The 22,037-nt window shown below is 45.9% G+C and overlaps 1 protein-coding gene across 1 annotated transcript in view; it reads right to left on the bottom strand.

Annotated features, from left to right (window-relative positions):
• Positions 1-22,037, bottom strand: part of TBXAS1 (thromboxane A synthase 1) — a 163,165-nt gene that overhangs the window by 60,884 nt on the left and 80,244 nt on the right. The window contains exons 5-6 of the mRNA XM_059396285.1: positions 16,122-16,218; positions 3,629-3,745 (exon numbers count right to left, since the gene is read on the bottom strand). Of these exons, the coding sequence (XP_059252268.1) occupies positions 3,629-3,745; positions 16,122-16,218 (214 nt within the window). The remainder of the gene's footprint in view (positions 1-3,628; positions 3,746-16,121; positions 16,219-22,037) is intronic.

A 22,037-nucleotide genomic window follows, 5' to 3' on the forward strand; every position in this document is an offset into this window, starting at 1 on the left:
TCCCTGTGTGTCCCACTCTCCTCTATGTCCCTGGGATCTGCTTTTTCTGTTTCCGCATGTATATACCTATGACTCTTCAAAGAGAAGGTCAACAATGTGCCTCATGCCCTTACTTAACTTTTCCTTGATAAAATCATTCCCTTTTTTTCTTTTATCTTAGCCTTAACATTTATCTTTCAGTAGAGAGCTTCTTGGTTCTTTGATTCCCCATCCATCCATCCATCTGGCCGTCCGTCCGCCCATCTGGTCATCACTGAGTGCGCATTATGTGCCTATCGCCATGCAGTTAACGATAGAGAAAAGAGGAGTAGGGTAGGTGGGCTGTTAGCCCACAGTCATGCTACAGAGAAGAATAGAGTGGGGGGTGGAGAGGGTTCTGGGGGCCCAGCTCCTATAAGTCTGGGGAAGCCCCTGGCATTTGATGGTCAGGCAAGGGACCAAGAGGAAGACACACCAATGCTTTCCACTCGCTCTTACCAGAATTATAGCGGGAAACTTGGAAAACATCTAGGTTTTTCACCCATAGAAGTTCTCATTCTGTAGGTCTTAGAATTATGTATTTTAACAAAGATTCTAGGTGATTCTGGTGTAGCCCTGGGTTGCACAGGGTTTGAGAACCAGTGACCTAGGGAGCAAAGGCCATTGGGAGGTTAAAGACTAAGGAAGCATCCAGAAACCTAGAGGGTCACTTGGGCTGGGGGAGGAGGTAGTCCGAGGCACTAAGACTGGCTCACCCTGCCCTCCCTTCCTCCTCCCCTCTACCCATCTTCCTCAGGATAGCAACTACCCCCTTGTCACAGCCTTCACCCTGTCTACACTTTGGTGCAGAGTGACGCTCTGTGCTCAGAATCCCAAACCTTGCCCTTCAGATTCCCAGGAAGCTGCCTGTGGAATGAGGAAAGCTCTTTGCTCTCCCAAGCATGTTTGACTTCCAAGACTACTGTCTCAAAAGGGCTTCAGAAAGCCTGATATGCGCGCGGGTCAAAGCTGAGCATGGACCTCCTTGTTCTGAAAGGCATCCCCTGCTTCCTTCTGAAGCAACACACACCACCGATTCTGGGCAGGAAGGAAGATCCCAGGGGACATGATCTGTAGAGCGCAACACGCACAGACATTGCTTTAATGTTTGAAAATATTATTCTTGTCACACAGTTCTTTGGGCTGGCGAGCCTTTCTACCCAAGCAACGTTTAACACCTTTGGCTGCTCCTTCCTCCTTGATACACATTTCCCTTCCATTCTCCTGGACTTCTGTTGCAGCCTGGTCCTCCTGAGTCATACTTGTAGGTCTCTCCTCTTTCCCTCACTTGAATATGGCTCTCACCACCACCCGCTGGGTGTGATCTCGCCACGTCTGTGTTTTGGCCACCATCTTTCCTGCCCTCCTTTCTTGAGCTCCTGATCTGCAGTCAGCTACTTCCTTACACATCTCTTGGATGCTGCCCAAGAACCTCAAACTCACCCAGTCTAAATGCTCCAGAGGTGGGGAGAAAGGTGACCGTCGCTGCCACAGGAATGGTATCCTTGCTAATGGAAACGCCAAGAATTCAAATTCAACTATATTGAGTGGAAAGATGTTTCACTAGGGTTAAGTTTATGGTAGTCTATGTTAAGTAATTAAGACCCAGGGAAGTAAAGCAAGACCCAGGGAATCTGGTCTATGAAACGTCTCGCCACTTCCCCTTCCCACTCCCCTGCTCCTGCTGCCTCTCTCACATCATCTATGACCCTTAACCCCCCCCCCCCCCCCAAAGGGTACCTTAGTGCAATGAACCATTTTGGAGGAACTCTTTTTTTTTTTTTCCAATGGATCCAAAGCATTTTCTTTTTCTGGTTCAGATAGGAGAAAATGCTTTGGATCCTAGGAGCACTGAATTTCTCTGGGAAACGACATTCTCTCCATTTCTGGAGTATACCCTATAAAGTGCTAAAGAAATCTAGACCTTGAAAAAAGATCCAGATTTATTAAGAAACATAGCTCAAATCTGTCAAGAAAACTTTTTCCCGTTCTTGCTTCCCTTTAAAAAACCAGCTACACTTCCTCAATTTCTTTTTGATAAGTGATGAGATTCTGTGTCTGTGGTGCTGCCCACAAGTCACTGTTTACTCATGAGTGAAGAATTTTGATGCAACATGTTGGAGCTAGCGATGTCAAGCCTCGGTTTACCTAACTTCTCTTCCCCTCCCCTCCTTTCGGTTACCTCAACATTTTAGTGACTGTGTTAATAAAGGTGACACTTCCCCCAACCTTGTTTGGGTGGTCTCCCTACCGCTCTGCAATTTTTAAAGAAGCAGGCCCATCCTTGGAACAGATGGTCCCCTGAAGTGTCCATAGGTGACCCAGTGAAGCGAGGAGCCAGGCCTGTGGCTCCAGCTGAAGTGAGGCCTCCCCTCCTGGCGGAGATGGGTTAGGATGTTGGCTGTGCCACTTACGAGCTATGTGACATGGAGCGCGTTACTTAGTCCCTCTGTGCCTCAGTTTCCTTATCTGTGCTATGAGGGTGATCCTGATGCTATGGACCTCACAGGGATGTGGTAGAGATGGTGTGGTGGGACAGAGGGGAAGCCCTCAGCGTGCTGCCTGGCACAGATAAGAGCTTGTTTCCGCTGGTCCTATAAACTGAGCTCACCCCCCGCCACCAATACCAAAACCTCACTGACCGTGGGCAGGATCAGTGGTTTCTGAGCGTGTTTTATTGGACGGGATTAATTATGAAGCACGGGACCTCTCCTCTTCTGGGGAGCTTCCTGGGATTTGTAGGTCTTAAACGGGACCGGATGGGTGAGCATCTTGAGTTAAGAGTAGCCTTCGCTTCACTTCCTGAGCTGAAGACAGACCCTGGCTCTGAGCCCAGGCTTTCTGGAACAGTTAGACAGGGAGCGGCTCTGGAAGGACACTTGCCCTGGAGTTGCCCGGATACTTGGGACTCTGAGTTAGTCCCTGAGCACTTCACATCAGAAGGGCTCATGGGCTCGATCCCCCAAATTCTTGCAGAATTTAGGCCAAACACCAAAGCCGAACTTACAGGTGTGAAGATCGGGTGTGACAGATCTTGGCCCAGAGGCAGGACCAAGGGCCGGAAGGAAAGAGCGGGGCCCCTCCCCTGCGACCTGAAGCCATCTCTTCCCCTCTGCGGACTGGAGCCGCAGCTCACCCTCGTTTCTAGCTGCTCTGTTTCCTCCCTGTGTAAAACATGCTTCACCTGGGAGCTTGGCAGAGATGTAGGATCTCAGCCCATCCCCCACCCCCAGACCTGCTGAATCGGACTCTGCATTTTGACAAGATTCCCAGGCGATCCGTCAGACCTAGAAGGATGAGAGGCATGTCTCCCATTTCCTCCTGGGTGGCCCCAATGTGCCTGGGGCCATCCCAGGACCTCGCAGGTGTGCCAGACACGCTTGGAGACTCACAGTTGCTTCATGGCCACTGGAGATGTGGGGCCTGGGGAAGTGGACCTCACTCCAGCGCTCTCCCCTGGGCTTTTTTTGTCCTAGGGAGGTCTGATGGCCCCTGTGGGCAGGGCATTTTAATGTCCTGCTTGGACAAGGGGCACCCCAGGAACCCGGTCTCCATCACAATTGGGAGAGAAGAACCGGTAAGGGGCGAGTCCGCATTCCTTGCAGCTTACCTCATCCAGCCTGTCAGGACTGAAGGACGAAGTCAGGACACTTCTGACCTCTTCCCATCTTGTGTCGCGTAAAAACAGGACACTGTCCATCACCGGTTTGGACTCCAAACCGGACACCTGAGAGAGACAAGCAGAGGATTAGGACACGAGGGAGCGAAAGCCACGTTGGTGACAGTACAGGTCAATGAGAAAGACTCTGGTTAAAGCCCACGAGTGACCCACAAACTAGGACGCGGGGGAAGCATGTGAAGACTCAAGGATAATGGTCCAGAGATTCATGGTGAGGGCGTGTGCGCAGCTGCCGGGTAGGCTCTTCTGACCCATGTCTACCCTCTTACAGTGCCACAGAGTAACTCAGCAGCTTCTGTGGACAAGGAGCGAGGTCTATGAAGTTTCCTGGGTTTCAGCGAGGGTTCCCTGAGGCCCAAACAGCGGGCTTCATGGAGATGGGCTTGTCTTTCCTAGGATTGAGTTTCATGTCTAAACATGGTGGCAGAGGGTTTTGTGTGGCAGGATTGGTTAGGCCGGGCCAGGAGATGACAGACTCATGTCTCTGGATCTTTGGAGACATGCTGTGTGGAGGGGGAGAGAATGTGGGGAGTGGGGGGGGGGGCGGGTCAGGGAAAAACAAGAGAATCTTTGAGAAGCATGTCCCAACAGAGCTGCTTCTAAGAGAACTCCTATCCCTGTGTTTCTGGATTCTTCTTGTCATTCATTTTTCTCATTCAGCCAACTTTTGTTGTGTCTCGTATGCAAAGAGTTGGCTACACAGTGTCTAATAGGGAAGGCACTGCCTGGCCTTCAAGGAGCTGACGGTCTCTTGGGGATGCAGACGGAGACCTCTGCACTAACCAATATGTGTGTTAGAAATAGAGCCGGTGAGAGAATGATAGGCCCAGCTTGCCAGGAAGGCTGCTCTGAGGAGATAGATTCGAGCTGAGTCTGAAAGCGCCCAAACACGAGGACGCCTCACCCTTCTCCCCATCCTGTTCCATCTTGAAACCAGCTACTCCAACCGGGTCATCAAAATTGGGGTCCCTCAAGCTGGTTGGCACACCCCCAGACCCAGGGCAGTGGGGTACAGGAAGGCAGGGGGACTGGAAGACCCAGCACTCTAGGTAGCTCTTGTGATGGACATGTTCACTGTATCTTTCAATGTTGTATAGCTGAAATATGAAGCCAGCTGTCATAATTCAAAAGCCTGGTAAAAACTCGTGTTTAGAGGAAAATTATAATTTTCAGATAAAATATGAACATTCAAAATAAGCTATACAACATAACTTCAAAGTATCTAGGGGAGATTTAATTATATGGTGGAATGAAGCTGCAGAGGTATTTTTCTGCAAAGAAATCCCTCTCCCTACTTAGAAGGAAATTCTTTAGGAGTGCCGTGGTCACTGTACAGAATCGTACTTTTACGGGATTTGGGGAACATGACCCATTTGTTTGGGTTCCAGAGTCAAAGGAGGAAGTGGTACATTGTGTGAATTTGCATATTGGCAAGCACCCAGTCCTGGGCCATGCTACATGTAATAAAGCATTTGGCTCCAAGGAGAGCTGGGTGGTGTTTTATAGGGTTCTGACAGAACAGAATATATTAGAGGTAAGAGTCGTGGTTGATGGGATCTTGCATCTGTCCTTTAGAACTAAGGGTTGGATCCACGAGATTTTTTTAGTCTGGCACCCAGAGGACAAATCTAATCTTGCACGTAATATGTCAGCGCTGTCCTCAGCTCACTCCCTCACCAGCCTGCCACGCCAGCGCTGTCCTCTCAGCCTACAGCTGAATTCTCCGTTTCGTGATGGGACATTTCGGGGCATTGGTCAGAGTCATGATTTCGTTTCAAGAGATGACTCTAAGAGGGAGGGGGGCCAACAGGTCCCTTCAGAGGAGCAGTGTGGGGTGGTGAGGGGAGACTTGGACAGATTTTGGAAGGTGAAGCTGGAAAGTGGAGACTTGGGAGATCAGAGGGTGGTGCTTAGGATGCACTGAAACAATACTTCCTGAACTGTGCAAGAGTCTGTGGAAAAGGGGATTAAGGTTGTTTCAGTGACCCTGAGGGGTGGAAATGGCTTCTATCGTGGAGGCTGCGGGGAAAATTCCAGCTCATCCAAAGAAGAACTTCTGAACAGTCGCACGTCAGAATTGTCCCAAGATAAAATAACCTGTGGTGAGTGATGAGGCCCCATTCCTGGTGACTGTAGTCCCTTTGGGGGAAATTCTACGCCAGAGGCTTGAGCGTCCAGGGAGGATTGGTCTAAATGACCCTTAAGGACTCCTCTAATCCTGAGGCTCTATCTCCAGGGGACCGCTGCAGGAATGTTGGTTTTCACACAAGTATATATATACTTTCCGACTGTGGCAAAATACACACAATGTAAAACTGACCATCATAACCGTCTCTAAGCGTACAGTGTATTCACGCTGTCAACCATCTCCACCGTCTGTCCACAGAACGCTTTTCCTCTTACACAACTGAAATTCTGTGCCTTTGGAGCACTGACTTCCCCGGCCTTGTTTCCCCATAGTAACTGTTTCCCCAGCCTCACCCAGCCCTGTTTCCCCATAATAACTGACTCCCTTTACTGACTGATGCCCACGAGCCTCAGGAAGGAAGAGCCAGAGAAACAGGGCTTTCTAGACTCCCATCTGTCCGCCCAGCCCTGTCTCCTGAGTCTCGGTGCAGGTCCCTCCAATCAGCCCTCAGCCAGGGGGTTTCCAGACTCCAGGCCACAACCAGCCATGAAATCAAGATAGTGGATGGCAAGCAGCATTTTATGAAAGTCGAGGGAAATAAGGAGTCGAACAGGGTAGAAGATACTCTGAGGAGTGTTTCACAAAGTAAAAATAAGTATTTGGTTTTCAAGGTAGGGGTGTGTTTGTGTGTGTGTGAAAGCACGCACATGTGAGAGTGTGATAGAGTGTGTGTGTGTACTCTGTGTCATGATGTGAAGTGTGTTTTCACACAGTCAAAAAATTTTCAAAAAAGCCTACGCTAACCTAAACCCCCTAAAACTGGGAGTTGTCCCCCCTCCCTCAGCTAAAATCCAGCCAGTTGCAGAGTTACCACACTGCCGCCCTTTACTGAGCACCTACTATGTGCCGGGTGGGATGCTAGCACTGAAACTATCCGGGCAAAGAATGGAATCCTTGCCCTCGAAGGAGCTCACAGTTGACTTGGAGGCTGGGAATGGGGTGCTTTACAACCAGTGTCTGTTGATCTCAAAGCTAACGAAGTGCTTTTCACATCCTTTCATTCGTCTTGGGGTGATTCTCCAGAAATGAGGAAAATACCGTCTTGGCAAGCAGCAGTGGTTCAGTAGTGGCCTCGTGGCTCCCCTGAGTTTCCCGCGGACAGTTGAATGTGTTTGTCTTTTCAATTAAGATCTCTTAAAATTGAGTCCAGCTTCTTCTTAAACCAGCTAAGCATAAGCTTTAAGGTTGAAGAATCACAGAATCCCGAGGCACAAGTTATTAAGGAAAACCAACACCTCGTCATTCTGTGTTCCCATGAAGAGAGCATCCCATGCTGGGGGTTGAGCGTGGCTCAAACCCGTGGTTTTCAACTGGTCTGAGGGAGCCACACAACTCTTTCTGGAAAATGCTGCCACATGCATGTAGTGCCTCTTTGCGATGTTGTGATGAAGAATGTTGAGGAGGCCTAATGGAATGTGAAGCTGGAGCCACACGAAAAAAAAAACAACAACGCTTTTTGCGTCCTGGCATCTGCAAGGATGTTGACTTCAGATGCGTACAATCTCTGTGGTGCCTTGGCCAGGCAGTCAGCCATTTCCCAACAGCCACGCAGAGCTGCAGGCAAACAGAGGGGGGCGCTTCCGAAGACTCTGGAATATGGTTGTAGATCACTGGTCACGAGGCCAGTGTTGCCAACCCGTTCAGTGTAAAGGATGTCAAGTAGGCTACAAAAATAGGAACACCAAAGCGTGCCATGATCACAAGATGCTGAACCCACCGTTGCAAACTTTTGAATTCTCACACAACCGGGAGCAGATGAGGAAGCTCTATGGTACCACCGGTCTCTCTCTTGCCTGTGTCTGTGAAACCTCTTGCGCGGTCCCATATTATATGAATCAACAAAAGTTCTAGAATTTTCTCACCTGGATAAGCCTGGATAGAATGTTCTCACCTGGATATTCTGGAAAACGTTACTTTCAACCTATGATGATTGCTCTTTGGCTATAAAAACATTTCAACCAAACAGGGCTTACATTTGGTGCTTTGGTATAGCAAAAGTGTTCTGTCCACTGGAGAGTTTTCATCCATTGACTCTTGGCCAGTAGAAAATGATCCTAAGGGACATTCTCTGTTCCTTCACTCTGACTTAGACTGGGACGGGACTAGGGGGCTGGCTTAGGGGACGTAACCCAGATAGGGCTTCTTCTGCCAACCGGACATCAGCTGGTGGAAGGAAGGGGACCTCTTCTAATTTGGATAGAGTCCTAATGTGGACTCTGCTGGCCTGGCCTGATACAGGGTTCCTAGAATTTTATCCACCAAAGAGGAGGAAACCACAGGCTTGGAACTGTGCTTCTGTGAGCCCCATGCCCCACAGTGTGGGCTCTTCCTAACTGGAAAGAGGGTCCGGGCGTTTGTTAAGTCTTCTGAGGAATGCCTTCAAAAGCTCTCAGCAGTTTCTTGACAGAAGCGGTGTTAAGGAGAGACAGGTACCCCAGATACAGCACCTGTCATGCTTGGCTGGGAGAAGAAATTCTCCTGATGGGCCCGAAGAGGGATGCTTACATCCCAAGCTCAAAATGGCTCTCTGGGATGCTGGCAGGAGACCATGTATTACCCATTGGCACTGACTGTCCCCTGCACTGGGAGCCAAACACACCTGGTAGTTAGCTTGTCTGTGGCTCATACTTGATACAAGAGGAAAGAGGCCCAGAGAAATTGAAAGGACTGGTCCATGTCACTCAGCTAATAAAAGGCAGCAAATCCAGAATCTTATTTTTTTTTTAAATTTTATTTATTTATTTGAGAGAGAGCATGAGTGAGGAGAAGGGCAGAGAGAGAAGCAGACTCCCCGCGGAGCTGGGAGCCCGATGTGGGACTCCATCCTGGGACCCTGGGATCACGACCTGAGCCGAAGGCAGTCGTCCAACCAACTGAGCCACTCAGGCATCCCGCAAATCCAGAATCTTATTTCATTTCTTTAAATTTAAGCCACGTGCCTTTCACTACACTGCTGGGGCATGACTTGTAAGAAGGTGGGGGAAGATGGGAAGAAACAGGGCGAGATCAAAAGAGATTGTGGTTGGGGCGCCTGGATGGCTCAGTGGGTTAAAGCCTCTGCCTTTGGCTCAGGTCATGATCCCAGAGTCCTGGGATGGAGCCCCACATCAGGCTCTCTGCTCAGCAGGGAGCCTGCTTCCCACTCTCTCTCTGCCTGCTCCTCTGCCCACTTGTGATCTCTGTCTGTCAAATAAATAAAATCTTTAAAAAAAGAGAGAGAGAGAGAGAGATTGGGGCAAAGGAGGAGCGTGAGGGTCAGGACTTGGGCACAAGGACTTGACTTCACGAGATGTTCAGGAATATAACCCCTGAGACACCAAAATTGCTTCTGTGGCTTATTTACTATTCTCTCCCCCAAATTCTGGATATTAATCTCCTGGTTTACACATTCATTTCTACTTCCGCTGACACAACAGTTAAGGAAAGGAGGTACAAATACAAGAACAAGATTTTACTTCTCTCTTTTTTGAAAAATGTAAAGATGGCTTCCTGTTGAAGCAAGGGTCCTAGACATGAACTATGAAATCATTTTCAGCAAGATTTTGGAGTTTTAGAAAGTTCTTCAGGGCACTGAGAGAAGAGAATTTGAGCATCCAAATCAATACCACTTAGCACTATTCCTGCCTTCCTCAGGCTTCGTGATGTACTCAGGGCCTTGAAAAATGTTAAAGTTCACACTTAACCAAGTTGGAAACGTGAAGCTAAGTGCATTTTTACAGACCAAATGCAATTCCCTGGGCCTGGCTTTTTTAGGACCAGCCACGTCCGGACCTGAGAAAAGCCGGTGAAAGGGGAGGCCTACAGGGAGTGAGCGCCTCACCGTGGGTGTCCCTTGGGACCTCCCACGGGCAGCCCATCCCAGGATGAGGTGCTCCTAGCTCAGGCTGGAAGGTTTCCGGCACATATCACAGTGTGTCCTAAAAGGCATGGCATCCTGGTTCAAAACAAGGCTCGGGCAAATAAGGTTGCACACATCTGTTCCTGGTTTTGGCTGTCTGGGTTTTACGTATGAACTTTTGCCTTACTTGCAGCCGTGGACCTATCATGTGCATTGACCCCTTCTTAAGAAAGGCAAAGCTACCAAGTGAAATAGGTCAGTCAAAGAAAGACAGATACCATCTGATTTTAGTCATATGTGCGATTTAAGAAACACGCAATCACATAGGGCACCTGGGTGGCGCAGTGGGTTAAAGCCTCTGCCTTTGGCTCAGGTCATGATCTCAGGGTCCTGGGATTGAGCCCCGCATTGGGCTCTCTGCTCCGTGGAGAGCCTGCTTCCTCCTCTCTCTCTGCCTCTCTGCCTACTTGCGATCTCTCTCTGTCAAATAAATAAATTAAATGTAAGAAAGAAAGAAAGAAAGAAACAAGTGATCACAGGGGAGAAAAAGAGACAAACCAAGAATCAGATTGTTAACTATAGAGAACAGTCTGATGGCCGTCAGAGGGAGCGGGTGGGGGGATGGGGGAAATAGGTGATGGGGACTAAGGAGTGCATTTGTTGTGTTATGGGGCGCCTGGGGGGCTCAGTCGGTTGGGCATCTGATTCTTGATTTGGTCTCAGGTCATGGTCTTGGGGCATGGGATTGAGCCCCACGCTGGGCTCCGCACTCAGAGCGCCATCTCCTTCTCTCCCTCTCCCTCTGACCGTCCTCCCCCTCCCCACGCCCACACACTCTCTCTAAAATCAATCAATCAGGGGCGCCTGGGTGGCTCAGTGCGTTAAAGCCTCTGCTTTCGGCTCAGGTCATGATCTCGGGGTCCTGGGATCGAGTCCCGCATCGGGCTCTCTGCTCGGCAGGGAGCCTCCTTCCCCCTCTCTCTCTCTGCCTGCCTCTCTGCCTCCTTGTGATCTCTTTAAAATAAATCAATCAGACTAGCTCAAAAAAACAACAAAAAAAAAAAACCAAAAAAAACCCAAACAATAACAGGAGTGCACTGGCGACGAGCACTAGGTGTTGTTTGAAAGTGCTGGATCACAAAATTGGCCACCTGAAGCTAATATTACACTGTGTGTTAGCTAACAGGAATTTGAATAAAAACTTAAACCCATGAAGCTGAAAACAGCGCTGGAGGTTTGACATTCTCCCAGCGTAAGTCTTACTGCTCGCATTTGAAAGCCTGAATGTTTTCATTTACTCAACATTCTATTTGAGGGAAAGGGGCTCAGAAATTCTAGAGGAGCAAGTCTCCAAAAGCTGTCAGCAGGGAGGTACCAGCTGCAGGTGTCAGGGACTAAACCCGCCAAGTCTCCTCCAACTCCCTCCCCCACCCTGCCCCCGCCGCCGCCACCCCACCTCTGCGGGCACAGCAGGCAGGTCCCCAGGCCCCAGCCCTGGTGGCCCGCTCCACCTGCAGCCCTGGCCGGAGCTTTCTGTGCTGATGAGCTCTGCAATGAGCCCACGGGTCCTGTGGAACGGGGCGCTGCTGCAGATGCTGGGGGTCATAAGGTTTTTAGTGACTCATTTGCTCCGAAGTTCTGTAATCTTTGCCAGCCAAAGCTTGTGGTTTCACAGCGAAACCAGTGATTCCCATGTGCATGTGGGGAGGGGCAGCGGCTGGGGCAACCCAGACACTTGGGTCTTCATGGTTCTGGGTAAAACCACTCACCAAGTCCATTATGGGGCTATAGGCGTGACTCTTGGGAGTGAATGGTGTGGCTGGACCTGTGCCTGGACGGGAGACACCCCCGCCCCTGTGGTGCCTGTGAGGGCTGGAGCGCACGTCCCACACCTGTAACCGTCGCACCTCCTGCCCCCACTCGGCATGCAGGCGGCAGAACGGGGAGGGGCAGGCCCGTGGCCCGACCCAAGCTCCATGCTGTCGTTCGGGACTAGAACACACAGTCCCTGGTAGCAGTTTGGTGACTGACCACACGTCTTCATGCCCCCATCCAACAGCGCCGATCTAACACAGACCACAGACTTCCCGCAGCTTCCCTGACTCCAGGCCCTGAGGGGAGGCCGGAAATAAGTCCCACTGCTGATGACGACTATTCTGTGGAGTCATGTGGGCCCAGCTCCAGTCCCCACAGATATTTAAAGAGAGAGAGAGAGCTGCCCCATGGCTTCATTGAGTACCCAGTAGCAAAGGGGAGCTAATTAAAAATACCTAAATTTAAACCCCCAGATCCTGAGGTGCTGGGACAACTGAGGTCCTAGAAATGCCGAGAAGATTGATCTGGGTTTAACAGTGAATTGTGGCTGCAGCCCCAGAAAGGTGCTTCAGGAGGGGCTGAAGGCCGTGGTAGTGGCCCACGGAGTCCATCCAGAGAAGGGGCAAGACACAGCCGGGACCCCACATGGAAGTGAGGGCCTCAAGGAACAGTGAGGGCCTCAAGGAACAGATATCAGAACCGCCACCCCGGGTCTGACCCCAGTCTCTTCAGCCCAGGCCTCTCAAGGTGGAAAAAATGTTTCACTCAACAAGTTTGAATTCAAATCTTTGCTCCATACGGATGTGTGTCAGCGAGTACCCTGTGGTGTCACTCCACCTCCGGCCACTATGCTCCGTCAGTCCTTCACGGGATGCTCACAGCTCACAGCAAATTCTAGAGCCAAACCCAGCTTCCCATATCATAGCCGTTCCACACCAGGCTGTTCTGGGACATGCGTAAGTCAAGCCTGAATTTGCGAGCAGAGATGGGCTCTCACAGTTGAAAAATGAAGCCATGCGTTATTTAAGTTCCTTCTCACTTAATGTATCAAACTAATATGCTGAGGTATTTTCTGTATCACAAGGGACCATTTGGTGGAAGCTTGCATGGAGTAAGCGTTTAATGTTTACTGAATGAATGTATAATAAAGCTGAATTGCTGAACACTTAAGTAAACATGGCTTATTAGAGGGAAGGCAGCATGGTGTCGGTATGAAGAGAGCACGCCTCACTAATCTCCTTGAGTTCTTTGAACAGATAAATAAGCATATGGATAAGAGGGAACCACAGAACCCGGTTTAATTTGACTTTCAAAAACCTGTGAGAAAATCCCACTCTAAAGATGATTTTTAAAAAACTGAGTCACTAAGGATTGTTTTGTCATGAATATGGAATTGGCTGAAAGACCATAAACAAAGCTAAAGATAAGTGAATACAGTCCCAGATGGAAAACCATAAACATGGGAGTTTCCTAGAAATCTCCTCTTTGATAGGTCTTTTTACGTGTTTATGAATGATCTAGAAGAGCAAGTGTATATCGAATCTCTGGGTTCAGGTAGCAGAGGATGGTTCTTCAGAGGGGGATGTAAAGTTGATGGGGATTTAATTTGGTTTGAACAAGAATGTATCAGGTACTGAAGAGTCATCATGGGTTTGGACCATGAGGTATTCCAAAGACATAGACCCTGAAGGGGCCAATCATTGCGTCAGCACACCTTCATTTAACTGTAGATGGCAGAAGGCACCGTGAGGTCAGTGATGATGTGGTGCGTGAGACAAATGCCTGCCGTGAGGGTTCAGACAAGGGGAGAGGTAAATGTGGACTGAAGTAGGGAAGGCTTCTTGGAGGAGGCAGCATTTGAGGAGAGCCATGAAGAACGGCTGGGGTTGAGTGGCTGTAGAAGAAGTGGAGGATCTTCCTGTCAACAGCAGCTAATGCAAGCAGGGTGCTTTTCTCGCCTTCGTGGAAGGTGGGACTTGTCTGTGTGATCTCATTTAGCCTCACTGCAGCCTAGTGAGGTCGATCGGATGCTCCTTTTCTGAAGGAGGAATGAGAAGCTTGAAGAAGGTAAATGATCTACTCCGGCTCATATGGCTGGTAAACGGACCCACTGTTGTGATGCCTCCAGTTTTAGTGAGTGAGGCAGCATGAGGAAAGGCACCGGGGCAGGACTCTCTAGAGCAGGTTATACAGAGAACAGAGGGTTCGGTCCCGCTGCAGCAAGAACAGCCTGTCTTGGGGAGGTCGGAGCATGTGCAGGGGATCTAAATGACAAAGACCCTCTAGTCTCCTCTGGGGAGCTTGAACTTTATCCCGAGGGCACTGTGTGGAGTGGAAGAAGGAAAACAGAACCATATTCTGGGGATCATAGTCTGGGAAGTAGCAAAAAGTTAATCTGGGAGATGGAAAAAGTTGAGACAGACAACTGGTCTGGAGGAGAACCTGGCTGAAGCTGAGGCAACTTTATTTTGTGCCCCTGCTCGAACTTGCATGTTGAATGTATGCCGGGCCCCAGCACGTCTCGTAGAGCACAGCCCTCTCCCAGGTCAGCACTTGGGGTCTCGTGCCCTGGTGACATCCCAGGTGTCACACGGCTGCCATGTCCCATGTCACTACCCGGGATGGGGGGTGGCTTAGGCAGCTCAAGGGGTGCCTTCTCTGCCTGCTGGAACGCAGCTTGTGGGTCCAGGCCCTGTGAGGTGCTGGGTCCCCTGCTTCTTTAATCGGCATTGCTTACTGAGTCTGCCAGAGCTGTGTGCTACATCAGACTCTGTCCCTAAGCTCCCGGCAGGACAGGAGAACTTCAGGGGTCCCTGAACAGCAGAGTAGCAACATCACGTTTGGGGAGGAGTATGCAGAGGCAGCAGAGAAGTTAAACTTCCGCAATTCCTTCAGCCACCCTGAGGTGGCAGTGTTAGCAGGCCAGGCTGTCACCTCCTTCTAGTGGCCATGTGGTGTCTGACACTCTGGGGCCGGAAGATGAGCTTATTTGGGGGGTGAGCGACCAGCTACTCAGTGACATCAGAACTGTCACCCGAGGCAGCTGTTAATAGTGGAGGCAGTAAGGACTTGAGTCAGGAGGTGGCACGTGAATCCCTGCTCTTCCTCCTGTTAGTCACATGACCAGGGGTGTCACTTAACCCCCCTGAGTCTTAGTTTCCCTGTCTGGAAAGTAGAGATGGTAATTGTACCAATCTCCTAAGTTCTTAGGAAATTTAATGAGAAAAAAGCCACTCTGGGTGGTTCAACCAGCACAGAACACAGGGGAGCTATGCTGATGTCTTTAAGATTCAGCCCCAGAGATCTACCTAATAAACCTTCCCCCGCCCCATCCCGGATGGCACAGAGATTTCTAGTACAGCACACTGCAGATCCAGACCATATCGTACTGGTCTCTTGGCCCATCTGCTGCTGTCACTAGACTGTGAGCTCTTTCAGGGCAAGCCCGCATCTTCTGTCTCTTTAAAATCAGCTCCTAAGGGGCACCTGGGTGGCTCAGTGGGTTAAAGCCTCTATCTTCGGCTCAGGTCATGATCTCAGGTCCTGGGATGGAGCCCTGCATGGGGCTCTTTGCTCAGCAGGGAGCCTGCTTCCCCCTTGCTTTCTACCTGCCTCTCTGCCTGCTTGTGATCTCTCTCTCTCTCTTTGTCAAATAGATAAATAAATAAATAAATAAAATCTTTAAAATAAATAAAATCAGCTCCTAGACAGTGCCTGGCATATGGTGGGTATGTGAAGGTTTGCCACATAACCAAGAAAAGAAAAGTGAACATATCACCTCCTATTCCTGTCAGAATGGAAGTTGGGTTTAATTTGCCTCTGTCCCCCCAAAGGATTGTGAATTCTTATGAGCAAGTGCTTATTAATTCACTTTAGAACCTTTCCAAGAATCAACATAAAGGTTATTGGTCTTCTCTGTAGAATTCTGATCCTCCCCATCTTTGAAAAATAGGGACAGCCCTGACATCTGCCTCTGTCAGTCACCTCTCTCATTCTTGGGTAGTTCTCGTCAAAGACAGAAAGTAGGATATGTACTTTTTTAAAAAGTTGGAATGTGCACGTTCCTTAGTGGATTGGATTGAACTGACATCGGGGAGCCCTCTTACAGGCTTCTGCTACAAGGGGACAAATTTTCCTTGTAATGCTGCTGGTCCTCCTTTCCGGCATTAAGACTTTTATACGCTCTGGGAAAGATGTAAGCACAAGAGGCTTGAATTTTGCTTTCCCTCTGATATTCATTAACCTTCCTCTGTTTTCCTCAGTCACTTGACCTATGCCCTCTGGATTCCTTTAGCTTTGAGCACAAGCTTTAAAAAAACCCTTCCGGTTTTAGCATTTTTATTAGCCAGAACTTGTCTTGAGCTTGAGCTTTCTTGAAGCGTTTCTTAAATGCAAATGCCATTCTTTTCTACCAGTCCTGCGCATCTCTTTTGAAAACCTGAATTCATTGCAGAGCTGTTTTGAGTCAAACTGATCTAAACCTGATAAGAGACCCAATCACATCCCTATTAGATGTGATGTGCAGTCCTTGAATCTTTGAAATTATTCCCCATTCATCCATACGCAGAGAGAAAACTACATACCATTCTGTTGGTAAAGTTATGAAACTTCTCCACCAACACCTGCTCAATCATGTCTGGCTCAGAGATAACAATGAACATCCGGCGACCAAGATAGTACCTGGGGGAATAAAAAGATGGCTTTAAAATGTGTTGTATTTATCTACCCATTTCTTCTTTCCAAAAAGAATTCACCATGCTTAGAATGAAGGATAAAAGACAAATAGGAAGTAAAGATGTGGGGAAGGTGTAGAAATGTGTGTGCTAATCGTGAGGAATAGTATAGCTGTGATGATCTATTATCAGGTTTCATTCCACAGACATTTCTGGAATTCCAACTTGCACCAGGTCTTGGAAACTCTGAGATAAATAAGACAGAGTCCCTGCCCCCAAGGAGCTCATAGCCCGATAGAAAAGATAGATCTATAAATGTAAACACAATATTAAGGAACTTGTAAGGTCCAGGAGTAAGTAAAAATGGCAGCAGTCAGCATTGTCCATATTGTCCCTAAATGCGGAGGCAGTCATTCTAGCAAAAGAAGGCCAAAACTTTTATATATTGATCCTTTGGAGAAAGTCTAACGTGAATTAATAAATGCTGCAAAAATTCAGGAAGAATCAAACCTCCTTGTGAAGATCTGGTTGCCACCCCCGTGCGTGAAAAAGTTCAACAGATGCTCCTGACATTAATGAAGAAATGGAGGAAAGGAACAGCCAGTCAACTGGTGGTAGTGAACTCTCAGTGGGAGCAGCATTTGAGTACAGGTCTGGTTATATTCATCAAAATCCTGGGGGGCACAAAAGCAAGTAAGACCCAGTCACAGTTTTCAAGGGTCATGCAGTCTGTTGTGAGTGCAAGTTAGCTAATCAGCACACAGCATGACATCTGGTGAGCAGGGATAACATTGAGGCACACCCAACTTCCCAGAGGTGGTGCTTCTCAAACTGAGTTCCAAAAGATAAACAGGAGTTAGTTCAGAAAAGTGGGTGGCAAAGGGAGTGAAGCTATCCCAGGCAGAAGAATCTGTTTGTGCAACTGTCCAGGGACAAGTGTGCTTGGGGGAACCAGGAGTGCTTGGCTACCATCCACATGAAGAAAACCCAAGTGGTGATGATGAATGGATTCACTGCATAATCTCATGTCTTTAGTCTATGAAATTATACTTTTAGGATGTAATGTGATCACTACCATATCCAGCTTAGAGCAATACGGAATAGAGTTTAAAGGGTAAAGCCACAAGATATGAAAACAGCAAATTTTACTCTGAATTTTTAGTTACTAAGAACTTTTCAAAAGCTAAAAATGACCTTAAATATTTTTAACTCTTTTCTTTTCTCACTGATTAGGGAAAAAATGAAAAAAAAAATATATATAGCTGGCACTTATTAGGCACTCAGAAAATATTTACCTGAGTGATAATATTTTCCAAAATTGTAGGGGAGATCTTTGGGAAACAGGAATTCAACAGGTGTGGTAGAAGGAAAGAAATGATACTTAGTAATTTTTATTGTTTTAATCAAGAAGACCACAATATGGCTATAAACCAATACTTTCATAAAATTTAAGGGGAGTGTCATGGAACTCTTGAGAATCTAGTGAAAGCTGCAGACATTCTCCTAAGAAACATGGACATTCACAGCATTTTGTATACAATTTGAGTGGCTCTTGGACCCCTAAAACCCACTGTAGAGCAAAGCTTCTTAAATATAAAATGTGCTTAAAAGCCACCTGCTGAAAACTTCTCCCATTTGGCAAAAAACATAAACTTAGAGATTTAAGAAGCTGAATGACTCCCCTATAGGAGGAACCCAAAGAAATCCACACCAAGACATACCATAGTTAAACTTCTGAAAGCCAAGAACAGAAAAAAACCTTGAAAGCAGCCAGGAGAAGGGATGGATTATTTATAGGGAACACTGATTCAAAGGACAGCAGATTTCTCATCAGAAACCATGGAGGCCAGAAGAAAGTGGCATATTTCTCAAATGCTGAAAGAAAGACTATCAATCACAAGTCCCATACTGGGAAAAAGTATATTTCAGGAAAGAAGAAGAAATAATAGTTTTTTCAGATGACAGAATACTAACAGAATTTGTCACTGTCAGATCTACCTTTAAAGAATGGCTAAAGATATCAAAAGAAGTGAAATCTTGCTATTTGCAACAAGGTGAATGGAACTAGAGGGTATTATACTGAGTGTAATAAGTCAATCAGAGAAAGACAATTTTCATATGATCTCTCTGATATGAGGAATCTGACAGGCAGGGCAGGGAGTCTGAGGGGTAGGGAAGGAAAAATTGAAACAAGATGGGATCGGGAGGGTGACAAACCATGAGTGACTCTTAATCTCACAAAACAAACTAAGGGTTGCTGGGGGGAGGGAGGATAGAGATAGGTGGTTGTGTTATGGACATTGGAGAGGGTGTGTGATATGGTGAGTGCTGTGAAATGTGTAAGCCTGACGATTCACAGACCTGTACCCCTGGGGCAGATAATACATTATGTTAATAAAAATACTTAATAATTTAAAAAAAACAATGACTAAAGGAAATTCTCCAAACAGAAGGGAAATAATAACAGAAGAAAGCTTGGAACTTCAGAAAGAAAAGAAGAATGCAGAATGCCTAAAAAGTAATAGACTAGACTTCTTACGAGTTTTTCAAATCATATTGATAGTTGAAGCAACAATGATAACACGATCTGATGTGGGGTTCAGTATACTTAGAGATAATGGTTAAGATAATTATAGTTAAGAAGTAAGCAGGGTAAAGGGACCAAAATGGAAGTAAAGTTTCTTCCCATCACTCAAAGAGGTAAAGCATCTATACCAATAAACTGAAAATTTACATATGTATATTTATTCAACCACTAAAACACTATACAAAGTGATATACAAAAAAATGTTTAATGTCATAAAGGAATTGTAAAAAATGTTCAAATAATCCACAAGAAGGAAAGACAAGTGAAACAAGAAATAGAAAAAAAAAAAAACAAATGCATTACTCAATTATAAATATTATAATTAGATAACAAATTGTAATTTGTGTTTGTAGCTAACAGTGTTGAGACAGAAATTTATAGCATTAAGTACTGTCTTAGGAAAAAAGAAAAACCTTAAATGAATAAGTGCCTGCATCAAGCATCTAGAAAAAGAAGAGCAAAAAACCTAAATCAAATAGAAGGAAGGAAATAATTTTTTAAAAAGCAGAAATGAATAAAACTGAAAACAGAAAAACAAAAAGTTAATGAAACAAAAATTGTCTCTTGGATAAAAATCAATAAAATTGGTAAGCATCTAGCAAGATTGACAAAGATAAAAAGAGTCAAGACAAAAATCACCAATATCAAGAATGAAATGGGAATCACTATAGATGCTACAGCCATTAAAATAATAAGGGACTACTGTGACAACTTAAATAAATTTGACAACTTAGAAGAAATGAACCAATTCCTTGAGAACCACAAACTACTAAAACTCACCCAAGATGAAATAAACAATGTGAATAATCCCATAACCATAAAAGAAATTGAATCCACAATTTTAAATTTCTTGAAAAAGACCTCCCAACTCAGTTGGTTTTAGCGGAGCATTCTACTAAACATTTAAAGACTAATTAATAATTTTACATGCTCTCTTATAGAAAATAAAAGAGGAACAATTCCCAACTCAATTTATGAAGCCAGTATCACCCTGATACAACCCACCCCCACAAAAAAAAGTACAAAAAAAAGAATACTACATAAGTATTTCTCATGAACTTGGATTCAAAAATCTTCAACAAAATATCAATGAACCAAAGCTTGCAATCTATAGAAAGACTTATACACCACAACCAAGTGATATTTATTCTAGGTATACATTCTGCCTGTTTCTCTTACTACTTGTGATCTCTGTCTGTCAAATAAATAAATAAATAAAATCTTTAAAAAAAAAATCTACAGAAAAACAGCTAACGTCACACTCGATGATGAAAGAGTGCTTATTTCTAAGACTAGGAACAAGGCAAGGACATCTACCCTCTCTACTGGTTCAACATTTTTTTAAAAAGAGTTTACAGTAATTTATTTATTTAGAGCGAACAAGCACGAGTTGTGGGGGACAGAGGGAGAGGAAGAGAACCTCAAGCAGACTCCCCACTGAGCCTGACACCAAGCTCCCTCTCATGGCCCTGAGATTAGGACCAGAGCCAAAATCTAGATTTGCATGCTTAACCAACTGAGCCGCTCAGGTGCCCCAAGCTGGTTCAATATTTTTAAAAAAATCAACATGAACCACATATAAATTGGATAAAAAAGAACTATGTGATCATTCAGCTGATGCAGAAAAGAGCATTTGACAAAATCCAGCACTCATTCACAATAAAAATTCTTATGAAGAGGGGAAATTCCTCAACTTTAAAATAGAAAGTATCTACAAGAAATCTACCGAAAGGGGCACCTAGGTGGCTCAGTGGGTTAAAGCCTCTGCCTTCAGCTCAAGTCATGGTCCCAGGGTCCTGGGATCGAGCCCCGCATCGGGCTCTCTGCTCAGCGGGGAGCCTGCTTCCTCCTCTCTCTCTGCCTGTTTCTCTTACTACTTGTGATCTCTGTCTGTCAAATAAATAAATAAATAAAATCTTTAAAAAAAAATCTACAGAAAAACAGCTAACGTCACACTCGATGATGAAAGAGTGCTTATTTCTAAGACTAGGAACAAGGCAAGGACATCTACCCTCTCTACTGTTACTCAATGTAGTACTAGAACTTTTAGCAAGTGCAATAAGGCAAGAAAAATAAATAAAAAGCATACAGGTTGGAAAGGAATAAACAAAATTGTCCCAACTCTCAGATGACATCATTGTCCACATAGAAAATCCTAAGAAATAAAAAAAAATACTGAATAATAAGTGAATTCAGCAAGGTTGCTGTATTCAAGATGAACACATACACGCATAAAATCAATAATATTTCTGTATGCCAACAATGAACATGTTGAATTCAAAATTAAAATACAGTGCCATTTATAATATAGAGGAAATAAAGGACACCTAAATAAATAGATACAGCATGTTCACGGGTTAGAAGACCCTACTGTAAAGTTGTCAGTTATTTCAAAATGGATCCATAGGTTCAGTGCAATTCCTGTCAAAAGCACAGCAAACATTTTCTGTAGGCATAGACAGGCTTATTCCAAAATTTTTATGGAGGAGTGCCTGGGTGGCTCAGTGGGTTAAGCCTCTACCTTCAGGTCAGGTCATGATCTCAGGGTCCTGGGATCGAGCCCCACATCGGGCTCTCTGCTCAGCGGGGAGCCTGCTTCCCTCCCCCCACCGGCCTGCCTCTCTGCCTACTTGTGATCTCTCTCTCTGTCAAATAAATAAATAAAATCTTAAAAATAAAATAAAATAAAATAAAATAAAATTTATATGGAAAGGCAAAGGACTTAGAATAACTAAATCCATTTTGGAGGAAAAAAAAAAGAGTAAAGTGGGAGGATCAGTCTACCAGATTCTGAGACTTGGCTACAGTAGCCAAGAATGTGTGGTCTTGGCAGAGAAATAGACACATCGATGAATGGAGCAGAATAGAGAGCCTAGAAATAGACCCACACAAATATCATCAACTGATTTTTGACAAAAATACGAAAGCAACTCAATGGAGGAAGGATGGCCTTTCAGCAAGTGGTGCTGGAATACTTGGAGGTATGCTGGCAAAAAAACAAACCTCACACCTACAAAAATCAACTCAAAATGGATCACACAATTAAATGTAAAACATAAAACCTCTAGGGGAAAAAAAAGGTAGAATCTTTGGGGTCTAGGACTAGGCAAGAGTTCGTAGACTTGACAACAAACGTACAATCCATAAAGGACAAAAATTGATCAATTGAACCTCATCAAAATAAAAATTTTTTGCTCTTTGAAAATGCTCTCTAGATGCAAAGACAACTGACAGACTAG

The sequence above is a fragment of the Mustela nigripes genome, chromosome 4 (assembly GCF_022355385.1).
Source record: "Mustela nigripes isolate SB6536 chromosome 4, MUSNIG.SB6536, whole genome shotgun sequence".
NCBI lineage: Eukaryota > Metazoa > Chordata > Mammalia > Carnivora > Mustelidae > Mustela > Mustela nigripes.